General features: G+C 39.3%; 2 protein-coding genes across 2 annotated transcripts in view; both read right to left on the bottom strand.

The window, feature by feature from the left end:
- LOC116851010 (homeobox protein ARX-like) overlaps window positions 1-5,056 on the bottom strand; it is a 6,855-nt gene extending 1,799 nt beyond the window's left edge. Inside the window, exons 1-3 of the mRNA XM_032829982.1 lie at window positions 1,979-5,056; window positions 537-615; window positions 216-439 (exon numbers count right to left, since the gene is read on the bottom strand). Coding sequence (XP_032685873.1) covers window positions 216-439; window positions 537-615; window positions 1,979-2,381 — 706 coding nt within the window. The 5' untranslated portion in view covers window positions 2,382-5,056. The remainder of the gene's footprint in view (window positions 1-215; window positions 440-536; window positions 616-1,978) is intronic.
- LOC116851011 lies at window positions 4,340-10,988 on the bottom strand. Its single transcript, XM_032829983.1, has 2 exons — window positions 10,074-10,988; window positions 4,340-4,458 (listed from the first exon to the last, which is right to left on the bottom strand). The coding sequence occupies exons 1-2, from the start codon at window positions 10,405-10,407 to the stop codon at window positions 4,346-4,348; spliced, it is 447 nt and encodes a 148-aa protein (XP_032685874.1). The 5' UTR covers window positions 10,408-10,988; the 3' UTR covers window positions 4,340-4,345.
- Window positions 10,989-15,259: the final 4,271 nt, after the last annotated feature.

The raw sequence follows: 15,259 nt of genomic DNA, 5'->3' as shown, positions 1-15,259 counted from the left end.
TATATATATATATATATATATATATATATATATATATATATATCAATTCTTTTATTTAACTTCAGGTTCTTTTATAGTGATTCTTATCATTCATACATAAAAAGAATCAATATTAATTTGTTTATAATATTCTTTTTTACTCTTTTTTTTGAACGATGGAATCACAGATCCTCCGAGACGCATAGAGAGAATTAATTTTTGCGATAGAAATATACCTGACAGACCGGGGCTGGCCGATCCTGCGGCCATGTAGCCGGCAGTCTTGCGCGGCGGTTCCTTCTTCCTCCACTTCGCGCGACGGTTCTGAAACCACACTTGCACGCGTGTCTCCGACAGGGAGAGCCTCATCGCGAGCTCGTCGCGTGCAAACACATCCGGATAAGGCGCCCGTTCGAAGGCCCTTTCCAATTCCTCCAGTTGGAAAGACGTGAAGGTCGTTCTGGAGCGAAGAAGAAGAAGAAGTCGGACGTGAATTATCGAAGTATATACTTTAAAAATGGAAAAAATTAACGCATTCTCGCGCGTCGTACAAGTACCTCGTCTTCTTCTTCTTAATGTTGTTACTGTCAGTCTTCTTCTTCGAGTCCTTCTTGGCCGGCTGCGCTTCGCTACTGACTGCGACAGTAACACATTTGAATTATTCATGGGATTGCGGAAGTTACGTTTTAAAAGCAATTCGTTATCCACTAACGAAAGTAATTCCCTTACTATTATTTAATTTGGAAAATAATTTGTTACTGTTATTGTTACTCGAGAAATAACGAGTCATTACAAGTTTCGGTTACTTTTTTAAAGATTTCTCTTTTTACAATTCAAATCTGTATAAAATGAGTAAATAAACAGTAAATAAAATACATTGATGTATTCTATATGTGGAAAATCAAAGATAAAAGTAATAATTATATTCGATACCGTTATTCAGAAAATATGATTGCGTTAACGTTGCCATTATTGTCAAAACAAGATAACGCCGTTACTAAGTCATAATCGAAAATGGGTAATTTGTAACAGTAACGTGCTATTTCCCAACCCTGCTCTTTACTCATTAAGAAAAGCAACTCGTTACTTGTTTTGAAATAATAACTCGTTGCTCGTTGTTGTTGCTCAAAAAATGCCGAATCGTTACAATTTCTGTTATCTTCTTCTCATCAAGTTTAATTATTCTTTTTTCACAATTTGCTTTGTTTGTTTCCACGTATATTTATTCTATATATGTAACGACAAAAGTGACGACAATGTTATTACGTTATCTTAAAACGTTACTGACAAAAAAGACTATTACCAAGTCAAAATAAGCAATTTATAACGGCGTTACAAGTAGCGTATTGGTTCCCAAACGTGAGTAATTTATTGAATAATTAATTTGCGTACTTAATAATTTATTCTTTTCTTCAATTATTCTGACATTCTGACATTCTAAAAGTCACTTTTACCCAATTAAACTAATCGTTTTAGCAACTTTGCAGGATTCCAATGGAAGCTATTGTTGAGGAAAAATGGAAAGTGAAGAGTTATAAATGTAGATTGATAAGACGCTACCCAGCAAACTTGCACCATATTTATATACCAGTGATATAACATAGATATGTAATGTCAGCACAACCATGTAGTTCGTTATGTTATTGTTACATGTTACATAACATATGCATAACTTGTAAAAGTTACGTGAAATACTATATGGTTGAGCTGACATTCAAATATCAATGTTATATTACTGATACTTGTGGTTTGCTGGGTATAGTTAAACATGAAAGTCCTAACGTCCTAATATAACAAAATTTGGTTAGGCATTTTTATGCTTAGCTGTAACGTTGCTAATCCACATTTATAACTCTTCACTTCCCATTTTTCTCCAATAGCAGCTCAGTTGGGATCCTGCAAGATTACTAAAACGATCAGTATAATTACTTTGGTAAAAATGACCTTAAATCTGAAATCTAGAATTTTGAAGCGAACTGGATATGAAGGTCTACACTACCAGGAGCGAGCGCGTTGATGGGATCGTCCGGTTTCCTCTTGCCGAGCGCATTACCCAGCTGCAGACCCTGCTGCAGCGTCGTCGAGGTCGGCGTAACGTTGCCGGATGTCGTGGACGTCGTGACGTCTTGGGCCTGCGCCATAGGCGCGTACATGCCGGACAACTCGAGTTCCTTCAGCTCCTTCTGCTGTTGCTGTTGCTGCTGTTGCAGTTGATGATGCTGATGATGCGCCGACGGGCTGTTGGGCGAGTCTAGCTTGTGGATGTGACCGCCGCTCGGCATCAGATCGCCGCCGTGATGACCGCCGTGCAGGCCCAACATCACTTGGATGCTGTGGACCCCGCTGCCGCCGCGCGCTCCGAAGTCCGAGAAGATCGGGTCGTCGAAGGGAGCGCCATCCATCTTCACAGGTGGTTCTCTTCAGCGTCGTTTAAATACAAAGTGTTTTTCGTCGTGAGTGACGTATAATTACGACCCCTTAATTTGAAGCGGGAATTTGGGAGGCTTCAGCTGTACTGCAATCGGATCGTGACGTTTCAGAACGATTCGCACTTCTAACGACTTCTGGTGACTGATTCTTCCCGAAGGGCTTCGTGTGAAGGCGTCTCCCATGAAATCATGACTTCAAGTTAACGTCTCGGAGCTACCAGTTGCCGTTAAATCGATGTGTCCAATGCACTCTTCCGGATCAGTGAAGAGACGCGACGAAAATCCTCTTGCCCGAAAATAGAAAATCGCGGGAACGTATTGGGATCAATCGAATATTCCGACGTGGCTGCGAAGTATCGAAATCCTCTGGAACGTCCATAAACGGTGAAGCATACGGATATTCGCCACTGAACGGTAACCTTGATAACGTTCACCAGCGCTAACGATTGATCCGAATTGCAGGTGATTGGATCCCAATTAATTGAGCCGGTTAATCCGAAATGCAATTACGGTTGTCGTAGTCCATCGTTCGCTGCGTTCATGAAGTAATCTGTCGTGAAGTATCTTCTTCCTCTTCACTGCCTCCATCAACTGACGTCTGCCGGTCGAGAGTAGGTTTTGATTGCGGGGTGTCGACCACCTCGATTAAATTAAAATCCCAGAGCAACGCCGACCGTTGACTGCTTCTCGCGGCTCATAATCGAGCGCGCTGCTTCAGCGGCTCTTGCCGCTTCCCGGTGGGCCGGCCTCGTCGCGGAAGAAGGAAGAAGCAAATCGCCGATTGTCCGTTCATACGCACACCGTGACGACCCGCGACGATGGCCACGACGTCGACGACGACGACGACGACGACAATAACACGAAGTCCGTGGCAATTGCGATCAATTGTTGGCCGGCTTGTGATTAATTTTGATTAGTTTTAAGCGGCGTTAACTCGCACGATACTGATGCGCTCGTTGGTCCCGCCGATCGGACGGGACCTTGGTAGACCGACTGAACCGACGATGACAACGACGGGAACGACTACGACTACGACGTGCTGTTGCTGCTTCACACCACCTCTCCGCCTGTGCGAGCCGCGGAGAGCCGACTCCCCGTGCGCATCCGCTCGCTCTCTCCCTGAACGTGTCCTCTCTTCTCGTTATCGGGACACCACTCTCGCGCCACTACTCCGTCCCGGACTCTGGCTAATCAGCCGCCACTCACACAGGCTTATATTTTCGACGACGCGCCGGCCAGGCCGCCCCCATACTCGGGCCCCGGCCAATCCTGGCCGGCGGTGCCCGATCGGCCTCGTCGCCGCGTTCCATGCGGGCGCGGTGATGCTGCCTCACTCTGGTCCACCGTCACTGCTTCCTTCACAACTCCCGCACCCATCCCCCCACGGGCCCTACAGTCAGTGAGCGAGTCTGGCCGCAGCGACCGCCCCCGACCTGCGCGCAAAAAAGCTTCGCTGTCTGCACATCGGGGTAGATCGGGCGAGAAGGGTGTGAGGTGAACATTCGCAGGGGTTGGCAAGTTGAACTCGTGGGAATCAGTTAGAAAGTGCGTCGGTACTCTCCGGCCTGAGAACCTGGTGGAGTTAACCTGGTTTTGTTCTTTTCTTCTTCAATATTTTAACTAGGAACGCCCGAGCTTTGTTCCAATTGTCAGTCTTCTCAACCTGGTTGTTGCGTTTCTGTCTTGTCGATTAATAATTAGCAATGTACGATTAAGAATTTGACTCTTAGATAGGATTTTCTCGATTTACGTACTGATGAAGGCTGTGGATTCCTTTTCATGGCTGTAAAGAAGTGAGGGTGTGTCGCGTTGATCTCTTATTGTGCTTCGATTTTATCTTGAATTCACCAGTTCCGTTTGCACTTCTGTTATGAATTTTTTTAACTCTCTTATAACTAACTCTTAATTGTTTAGTGATTCTTATTTGCACCTTTCCGTTATAACACAGTAACATGTACATTCTTGTCTTGATGAACATCCCACATCATACAAATCCTTCCGGAATCTTCCTTTGACGTAGTGGAGTATGATGTCGCATCTCCTTTGACTCCTGCGAAGAGAATCTACTCATAGATGCTGTATATAGGATTCTTGCACACGTAACGTCAAATGTTACTTAAACTTCAGAATAAGAACTTAGATGGAATCCATTAGACGTTTCATTCTAGCTATGTGATGAGGTCATCAACGACGTGCGTGGAAATATACTTCAAGATCAATAGGTCTGTTCGTTATAGCTGCACTTTCTGAACTATTTTCTAAACTCTTTATTTTCTTCTCTCTTCCACCAAGTAGCAAATGTGTATCTACTTCATGTTTTGAGTGCACATATAGTGTAACTTGATGCAGCTAAGCAACATATCTTATAAAGCGTCCCGTAAATTGTCTGATACGAGGCTGAGAATTGAAAGACTACACTTGGGATCAAGTGGAACCGTGTACTGCGAATTAATATGCGTCACATTCGTCGTGTGAACATCCATAACACGTGTTTCGTTTCACCACAAGAATTCGCAGCTTTCAGTGACGGTCCGGTGCAAAATGAACGATTGATTATCAACCGATACCGACCAGTAGGCGACGATCGAGATCACGGAGGGTGCCGCGACGCGGTGCACACCTTGGTCGCCTCGAAGAGATGAGATCCATGTCGGTTGGCCGGCGGCGTGGCACTGAGAGCTCTTAAGCGCAAGCTCAATGAAATCAGCAATCGCCAGGAATTGCCTCGAATTGGCCCAATCAAACTACTACCCCCCGTTCCGCGTGTGTACGCGCGTATATTAACCGCTAATTTCGTCGTTGGTAATTAGCGCGCGCGCGCCGCGCCGATTTCCTCGCGGTCGCCGTTCTCTCTTGCCACACTGTGACCCCCTTGACTGGTCGCCGATCGACCTTATTGCCACCTTCGCGTCGTCTTGGTGGCGATCATGTGACTCCTTTTCGGGGCTAGTAAAGTTGCTTTCTCAAAGTAACTCCTGCCGTATTACTCGTTATTCGCCGTTACTCGTCGAAAAAAAGTAATTTCTTGGGAAAAGAAAGTTTATATATCAATTTTGTCCATATATGATTATATAATTATAATAATAATCATATATAATTATATATGCCCACATTGAAAAGTATGACGTTGTGAAACAATCAAAGTAAATGCTTATATTTGTGGTAGCCCATGATATCGACGCTTAATTAAATCAAATTAAATCATTTCCCCTTTTTCATTGAACAATATTTGTTTTATGTGTGGACATATAATTAGATATGGTCATATATAAGATCACACATATATGGACAAAAAAAATTCACATATAATTATATATAATCATATATATTTTTATATGATGAACTTTTTTCCCAGGTTGTCATAAACATTATAAAAAATACATATTGCATTCCAGTATATATATAAATATTATTTGTTTCATATATTTCATAAGTTTATATATCCGCAAATCTATCACAAGTTCATCATCAGCATCATATTTATTCAAAAGAATACATTCTGAATCTTAGTAAGTTTATTATTTTAATGAAGAATATTAAATTAAAGCAAAAACTTGGTTCACATATTATGTAGAATTAAACTCATTTTTTCTTCGACGAAATTTTATAATATTCTTGTAAAAAAATTAATTTTTTTAGAATACATAGTAATACATTCTTAAAATTTGTAATAAATACATTGAAAAAAATATTAAAAAATTTATTTGTACTCATCTTGAGAAATAATTCGTTATTATTATCATTATTCAAGAGAAAGTAACGAGTTATTACAATTTTCATTACTTTTTCCACTTTTAAAAAACTTCCTTGCTTTTCGCCGCTACCTATCTCTTATAGATATATTTTATATGTGAGAAGTAACTATAAAAGTAATAATTATAAACAATAATAAAAAACAGTAATACCATTATCAAGTCATTACTAAAAAAAAAGAAGTAACGGAAACAGCGATGTAATGAGTTATTCAATAATTTTGCTTTTTCCTAAGACCTGAAACGAAAAAAGCAGAAAGTTTCACATTTCTATAGTTTGGAGAGTTACATGATCGCAAAATTATTAAGCTCACGTAAGAGAAAACTTTAGATTTTTATTTACTTATTTATTTATTTTCACGTTTCTATACCTAACAGAGAAAAATTATTATATAATCACTACTCTTGTCTTCATTCTGTCTTTCGTTATTTTCTTCAAGTTACAATTTTCTGCAAATTATTAATAGGAATATCGGATGTCTTAATATGTTTGTTCAGATATTTCATCTATAAACATTTTGTCGGAAGTTTACTGTAGACGTTCTGTGAACTGTGAAAATTTCGCACAGGCACGTACATTTGCTTCCAAAGACTTAATCATCGAAAATTATGATCCAATTATTGAAGAGGTCAAGTAGTATATTCCATATAAAATTTACCCCCACAATACGGTGTACGTATCCGCCGATAGTTTTTATCTCGAAACAGAATCGATAGCGGGGGTGGTATAACCGGCATGAAGGAAGCAGCAATTAATATAAGGTCTTTTTCGGCGAACGGTGTGCGTGGATGCGGGTGCGACCCGTCATCGCGAGTAGTTCCGCCATTCCGAGACAGGATGAACGTAAAAACACGACAGATGCTTATCCCTCGATCTGGATGCTTAATTGTTCGGACCTAGACCCGTATTAATAATCATTACCTGAAACTTGCCTCAGGTGGGGTACTCAGATCTGACTTTAAGTTCATATCAATATAGTCGTTAAACTGAGAAAAATTTCTGGTAATAATTATCCAGCCTGTGTTATAATTACTACATTTAGTGAAATAATATCAACTAAATATAAGAAATAAATATTACTATATGAAAGTTAATGTAAACTAACAATTTTGATTACCAAACATTTGGTAACATTTACCATATTGGTTATTATTTACCAAATGGTATGGTAAAACGCATTTGGTATTACCAAACTTTTTTTTTCAGTGTACCAAACTTCTGTATACTACTAGATTGCTAACTCCCTATAATCGGCCTGTAGAAAAGTGAGGCAAAATTTTAATGTAGTATGAATAGTGGCAGCCATCTTTAGGTTAAGGTAAAATTAATATGTGAATATTTGGAGTGCCTTAACAAAAATGGCCGTCACTTTTTGCGGTTACTGGACAAAATCTATAAAAAAAAGGGGACAATGTTAGCCATCTTAAATGTCTCTAGGTTCCATAAATTAATTTTTGAAAGTTAATATCACTGTTGCATGTTAGGAGTATGTATAGAGGTGTAAAAGTTTCCTTGTGCGTGGTCAGCTATGTGCCGATGTCATTAAGTGAGTTACAGTTCATCCGAGTGTTAGGTTAAGAAGTTAACAGTATTATATCTTTGATATCTCTTTTAAATCTGTTGCGAAATATCCGCCGTGTGATATTTTCGGACAAAATTTATGAAGAGAACGAGAGGAAAATATCACATAAGCATCGTTTATACACAAATATATAAACAATAAAAAATTTGGAGATGCTGTGTATTAACCTAACACTCGGATGAACTGTCACTCACTTAATGACATCGTCACATAGCTGACCACGCGCGGCACAAGGAAACTTTTACACCTCTATACATATTCCTAACGTGCAACAGTGATATTAACTTTCAAAAATGAATTTATGGAACCTAGAGATTTTAAGATGGCCAACATTGTCCCTTCTTTTTTTATGGGTTATGTCCGGTAACCCTTTTTGCCTTATTTATAACTAGGGACCCGATGAAAAATTTATCATGCAAAACTATGTATGAAATTTGTCCATACATAATTATGTATAATTATATATAATCATATAAAATTATATATAATTATACACAATTATGTATAACAATATATATAATTACATATAAATCTATGCGTAATTATGTAAAATTATATATGAATTTATATATATTATTATACATAATTATGTATAATTACATATATAAGTAGAATGTATGGACATGAATGGACAAATTTGATACATAATAATATATAATTATGTATAATTATATATATTTTTATATAATTTTATATAATTTTATATGAAAAATTTTTCATTGGGGAGTTAGCAGTCTAGTAGCATATAGAAGTATGTGGTCGTTACTTGAAATTTCTCTCAAATGAGATACTCAGATTTGAGTTCAGAATTAGATCAGAATTAGAGTTTCTCAGTTGAATCGCGATTACAGGTATTATGTCATATGTATATCATATAATTCAACTGAGAAGAGAACTCAGATCTAATTCTGAATAAAAATTTGAGTTTCTCACGTGAGATAAATTTCAAGCAATTATCAATATAGGCCTTAGACAACTAGCGGACACCCAAACACTCGATCTATCCGATTAGCTAAGTTCTCGCGACTTCTGATCGTCTAACAACGATGGATACAGACGGCCTAAAGACGTGTAAAGGTCATCTGAATAAGGCTGCGTTCGTTTTGGGCGTTTCGCGCTGTAAGCGTCATTCTATCTTTATCACTTATTATATGCGGGAAGAAGATAGAATGACGCTTACAGCGCATAAGCGCCCAAAGCGAATGCAGCCTAAGTAAGACATATTTTAGGCCCATATTAATAGTTGTTACTTAAAACTTGCCCCAGGTGAGACACTTAGATTTAAATTTAGAATCAGACGTCAGTTTTTCAGCTAAATCGCGATTGCAAATATAATATCACATATATTTCGAAGATTGCTTGCTAACAATTGTTATTCTGTGTTCCAACATAGATCCTACTCAATCATGGACATTTTCCACGATGCCACGATGATGAATATTATCAAAACAAATTGTAATAATCAAACGCTCTTCTATTGAATCGGTTGAATTTGCTCATATCAATCGTCAATTAAGCAGTCTTTAATTAAATTTGCTAAGTTCAGTCGTCAATTAAACAGTCTTTAATTGAATTTGCTAAATTCAATTATTAATTGAACAATCTTTGATACCCATCGCTCATACCAATCGTCAATTAAATGATCTTTAATTGAATTCGTTGAAATTAATCGTCAATTAAATATTCTTTGATTAATTTTGCTTGAATCAATCGTTAACTAGTTGAATTGAAACATATTTGTTCAAACCAATTATTAAATTGAGAAAAATTTAATTAATATTTTCACAATTCTGAGTTTGACCAGTTTTACTTGCACACGAGTGTTGCTACACCCAAGTCCGGACATCCTGTGCATTATCGGACGCATCGTGAGTATCGTGAAACCGCGGATAAGTCGTGCCGAACTGATTCTGAACGCTGAGCATATCGTGACGTAAAATTGATCATTCCAACGTCACCCTCACGTTGATCAACGACCAACTTTAGTCTATTTGGGGAGCGAGGTGTCCGTTGACGGCACACCTCCCGCGGAGCGCGGTTAATTTCCAATTTCGCGGCGACGCCGACGGCCGGGAGCGATGCGGGCCTCGAGGATGGGAAAGAGAAGGGGTGTCCCGGGCCGGAGGGTACTTCCGTGCGTCGCGGGGGATGCGCCCGCGGCCGTGGAGGCTGCGGCCCCGGCTGGCCGGCCGGCCGGCAAGAGAACGAGGAGAAGTCGGTAACTTAACTGGCCTAAATGGGTTTAACTCGATGTGATTTTGCTGGCGAACCACTAAATTGAACGAATACGAACTAAACTGAACTCAACTAAGCTAATCATATCACATTACTAGCGTTATTAGCCGAGCGACGATATAAGTGAAGGCCCGGTGATGCCGGGCTGCAGTAACACGCCTGCTGGGTCGCCTCCTGCACTGACCCTCCGCGCCGCCGCGACTTTCTCTTCGGCATCCGCCGCGGCTGCATCTCGTTCCGCGCGAACGCCACGGGTAAACATGGCAGCTGGACGGCAACGGCGTCGTCCACGGTGTCGTCCACGGTGTCGTCAAGCGATGTCACACCAGGGACCAGGTGTTCGAGCTTCGACCTTGGCGAAGACAAGGAAGACCGCGAAGAGTTGGCCCACGCGAGCGCTCGCCAGTGACTTCCCTCGCTGTTCGCCATCCGCCATCGTGTTTTCGCGCGTCACCGGATGCGCCGCCGTCGCGCACCGGAAGCGCGCGACTTGAACAGTAGCCTCTTCGCGCCGTGTATACGCAGCCTCTGCGTGTGAAGCAGTGAACTTTATTCCAACTGGACACGCGTGTGAACGCGATACGGGGAAATGAGGGGACGACCGAGACTGTCCTCGGGTGAGACGAAGAGCATTCTTCTTGTTCCTCGCGAAGGTCTGACAGTTCCAGTTGTGGAATAAGGTTCGCTACTTCGGGAAGTTGGACTTCCGAGGCTTCAGGAAAGTTGTGAATTTGAATGTTGGGTATGTTATGGAAATCGAGAAACTGCCGCGCGAGAAAAACAAGCGAACACGCTAGAGAAGGACGAACGCCGGTGCAGAACGGCAGTGTGGTTAGTGGCGCGAAAAGGAAGTTCCCCTACCTCTCTTCTCTTCCGGCGATTGGTCGGCAAGCATGAAGCTCGAGGAGAGATAAGAACACGAGCGCGATACGTTGTCGCCCCCTCCTCCACACTGGGGGTAGGGGCGAAGTGGCTCGGCCTCTTCAACTCCACCTCTTCGGGGCTTCCAGCCTGCTAGAATCGCCGGTCTTCGATACCCGCGGTGTCCTAGTGCGGCAATTGTGTGAGTTTTATTCTCTCTCGTTGTGGAACTGCACTAACGAGACGTTGACCACGCCGTAAAAATTATATGCTACCCTCTGATCACCGTGTTAACCTCTTACTTACCTCGTATGAGAAATATCGCGCGATTATGAGATATCTTTTCAAGTAGTTGTGGACAAATTTTATGTTAGAACCATGTCGGACTAAAGAACAAAGCATCCGGCGAAGTATTTCACGAGAAGTATTAAGCGAAGTGTGTTTTATATCACACGAAGTATTTGTCGTGAAGCATCACGTCTTTGTCTTACGTCACGGACATTCCTAATATCAATAGATTGTTAGGAAAGAAGAGAGATAAAGTATGAACGAGAGAGAGAGAGAGAGGGGGAGAGAAAGAATGTTTGTTGCGTATGCTCGTAAGTAAAAATATTTAATATAAATTGTGTATATACAATTACTAAATAGACAGACATACTACACATGTACATATTTGCAATACAGCGAAAGAAAAATACGTAGAGAGGGGGAAGTAGGGGGAGGCGGATGCGGCCGACCTCTGAACATTGGCGGACCTCTTCTTTTTCTTCTTGCACGCGTCATCCGCTTTTTTTTACGTCGTAGGTATGTCGACCGTTTAACGACGCCGGTGCTGCCCGCAGCGAGGGCTCGCCAATTGAGCCTGTTAACGTCAATTGGACTAAATTGCCACAATTGGATGTAATTGCACGAAGGCGACGGGCGAACCTCCGTTGGCCGCGGCCTCTCTTTCTCTCTCCCTCTGTGCCGCGCGAATATCTCATCGACAAAATGTTACGTTCTCAGGCTTTTCTTGCCGATTCTAATCGATATCGCATCTTCATTCCTTTCATTCGTCTTGTATCTGCGAATCTCAGGAGAAAACAGATCGATATTCAGTCCTTCAGTTGTAGAAATTTTCAAGTTCTCAAGTTCTGAGGCGATGTATATGGAAGACCGGGGCTATATGGCAGAGGTATACTGCTCATATGTTTTTTTGTGTTTATCTTGAGAAGAATAATAGGTACAAAATCGTGAAATGGTCCTTTAAGAACATAAATATTTTTCCCTGAGTCTCATTAAAATCGAAATAATATTACAGTTAAGAAATAAAAAGAATTGATTTGTTAATAGCAAAGTAAATTTTCGAACCTCTCGAAATTTTCTACTAATATTCTCCATCGTAACTGAATAAAATCAAGCGGTGTATTATTAGCTAGAACGACTTTTTTGCAAGTGTATGATATACTGTTTTTGCTAATAAGTGCAATCTTAAAATGATTGAAATCGAACATAAGGGGGAAAGAGATAAAGTTGGCTCATAATTAAGGGCCTAAAGAAGGGCTGTGGAGACCTCTCGCGGGGAGACTCTGGAACTATTAATCAGGATACATATTTTATATTCTTTACCCGACACTCCTGAGCAACTGAATTCAATATCAGGGCAAGATGGCTATGTTGCTGCATGTTCATATTTTGGTTATTACAAAACAAAATTAACGGAGTCTTGGCGGGTATTGATACATAAAAAGAGGTTAGCTCTACCATGTTTATACAGTCAATCATAACAATTGTCTGAGAAGTTGTAAAATACTTCGAAATTCTAAAATATAGAGCATATAGCCCCGGTCTCCTCTACTACGTTAACTGCTTTAATTGACTTTTGAATAAGCAAAGATTACGATAAAAAATTTTTAATCAAATATACTTTTGAAACAATATTAATAACACAGGTTTACAAGGTTTTTATCACAAAAGAAGTAAGAGGTTTACCCGAAGGAATTCGGTGCGCTGAATTCAAATCTGGCCTTAGAATGGCGCCATCACGTCAGAATTTTGAGATATTCTAACCTAAAAGTGCAAAAATGGCTGTTTTAGGACATTATTGGAGTTTCCTCCTGGTTATATAGAATTTTACCGACAAAAACTAAACAAAGTACCGTAAAGTATGAGTCTTGCCCTTCAATTTCCATTTTGGAACGTCCAATAGGATTTTTTTTTTCACTGAGATACAGCAGATTTAAGTTTTTACTGTATACAGAAAATCAAATAAAGTGATGATGTCGGTTCATTTGAAATACCTTAACCCTTTTGGTTTTGAGCAATTCTGGAAAAAAGAGTTTGTAGTTTAAAGGGTCCCGAAGGTCGCTGCTCACGAATCTGGACTCAGAATTCAAGATGGCGGATCCAATATGAAATTTCCAAATCCAAAAGAATTTTGGAAATCTGAGTCCAGATTCGTGATAATAGAAATTGAAGAACAAGACTTTATGGTACTTTGTTTAGTTTTTGTCGGTAAAATTTTATGCAACCAAGAGGAAACTTCAATAATGCCTTAAAACAGCCATTTTTGTACCTTTAGGTTAGAATATCTCAAAATCCTGACGTGATAGCGCCATTCTGAGACCAGATTTGGATTCAGTGCACCAAATTCCTTCGGAAATCAATATAAAGTTTCATGTGATATTAAATTCCCTTTAATTTGTTGACCTGTGTAATTGAAGTAATATTAACTAAGTAAAATTAAATAACCCAGACAACATAATGTCTAAAATCGGGACAAAAGACGTCTTAAAGATCATCTTTAAGATGTCTTTCAGACGATTTACGTATAAATGTTTTTAAGGCATTTTAAAGATTATCTTTAAGACGTCTTATGTCTCGATTTTAGACATTATGTTGTCTGGGAACATTTAAAATTACCTGTTTAGCTGTTGGTGAAGTTCCAGATTTTGAAACACTCGCGGGTTCTAATACATCTATAATCGAGAATTGGAGAGATAAACATTGGTACTTTCTTTATACACAATTTTTCAAGTACAAATATGTCCAGATAAGATTACGTTACTCACGTTCGAAGATGAACACAATAAGAAACATCATAGACGTGTTTCTACTGGTATCCATTACAAGTCGTCAAGCGTAACATACCGGTAGCTGAACGACGAGGTTCGAGCCGTGCACAATGAAACGTGAGAAATTCGGACCCATTCATACCTCGAATGGAGGGTACTCCGGGGAGAATAAAATCTCTCAGTATATATATATTTCTAGCACACGACCCAGCATGTGAATCTTCTCTCGTCGTCACTCGGCTTTTCGGAAAATACGGGCGATATCATGCAACCTGATATTCCTGACATCTTGCATTATGTCAAACTGCGACTTAATTTTCCAAATATTAATGCGATTATATTTTTCTTGTTGGAAAAAGTACTGGTTAATAAGGATGTTATAATAGTGATAATAGTAATATCTATGTATTCCAGGTGTCATGTAAACCACTAATTTATTATTATTAAAATATAATTTATTCAAAAATTAAACAAAGGTTAAGAAGATTCTAAGAAATTAAATAAAATTCAAAATCATACAAGGACAAAAGAGCCAAAATTGCAGTTATTATGTGCTATAATTCAAAGACACAAATAAAGTATTTTACAGGAACGTTTCGACCATGTAATGTGGTCCTCTTCAATCAACAAGAAATTACAAAACGCATAGTATATAATGAAGGTTGCAGTAAAGTGAATAAACTCATTATTAAGTTCAAATTATCTTTGAATTATAGTACACAATAATTGCAATTTTGACTCTTTTGTCCTTATATGATTTGGAATTTTGTATAATTTATTCAGCATTCTTTGAGAGAAAGAGAGAGAGACAGATCTTCTGAGCGCTGATCAATTTAAATTCGATTTAACAGAAAAAGATTACCTAAAAATCTGTATATGGTAGCTAAATCTTGTAGCAACATATAAATATTCTTAAAAGTATAGCTGTCAGAAGGCATAAAACCAATACAGTACAATAGCAAAAGAAACAATAATAAAAGTTTTAGTTACAACAACACGTGCCTTTTCAGCAAACCATGCTCAGTTGTGATAGTTAAACTTTTTTTCCCGCGTTATTAGAGCATTCTATGATTTTCAATCTTATCCATCATATAACTCTACTTCCTAAATTGTTTCAAATGAAATTCCATTTGAAAAGTAGAATGATAACAGAGTCAATCGAATTCGAGGGACTTTCCACTCGTATACTAAGAGAAGAAATATCTAAAAAATAAAAAAAATATTTATTTAGTGAGTACTAATAATATATACTTAAACCTAAGTTACTTACTTCATAAGACTTTGTCACTTATTCAAAGCAGCTGTTACAACAGCAAAAAAATATTGGAAAATCCAAAGGAAATCATTGATATTAATATCCCTCGTTC

Source organism: Odontomachus brunneus, unplaced genomic scaffold (assembly GCF_010583005.1).
Source record: "Odontomachus brunneus isolate Ranch 3 - 2012 unplaced genomic scaffold, Obru_v1 Obru_scaffold_164, whole genome shotgun sequence".
NCBI lineage: Eukaryota > Metazoa > Arthropoda > Insecta > Hymenoptera > Formicidae > Odontomachus > Odontomachus brunneus.
Note: the sequence above shows the minus strand (reverse complement) of the source record. Positions and strands in the feature narration are given on the sequence as shown.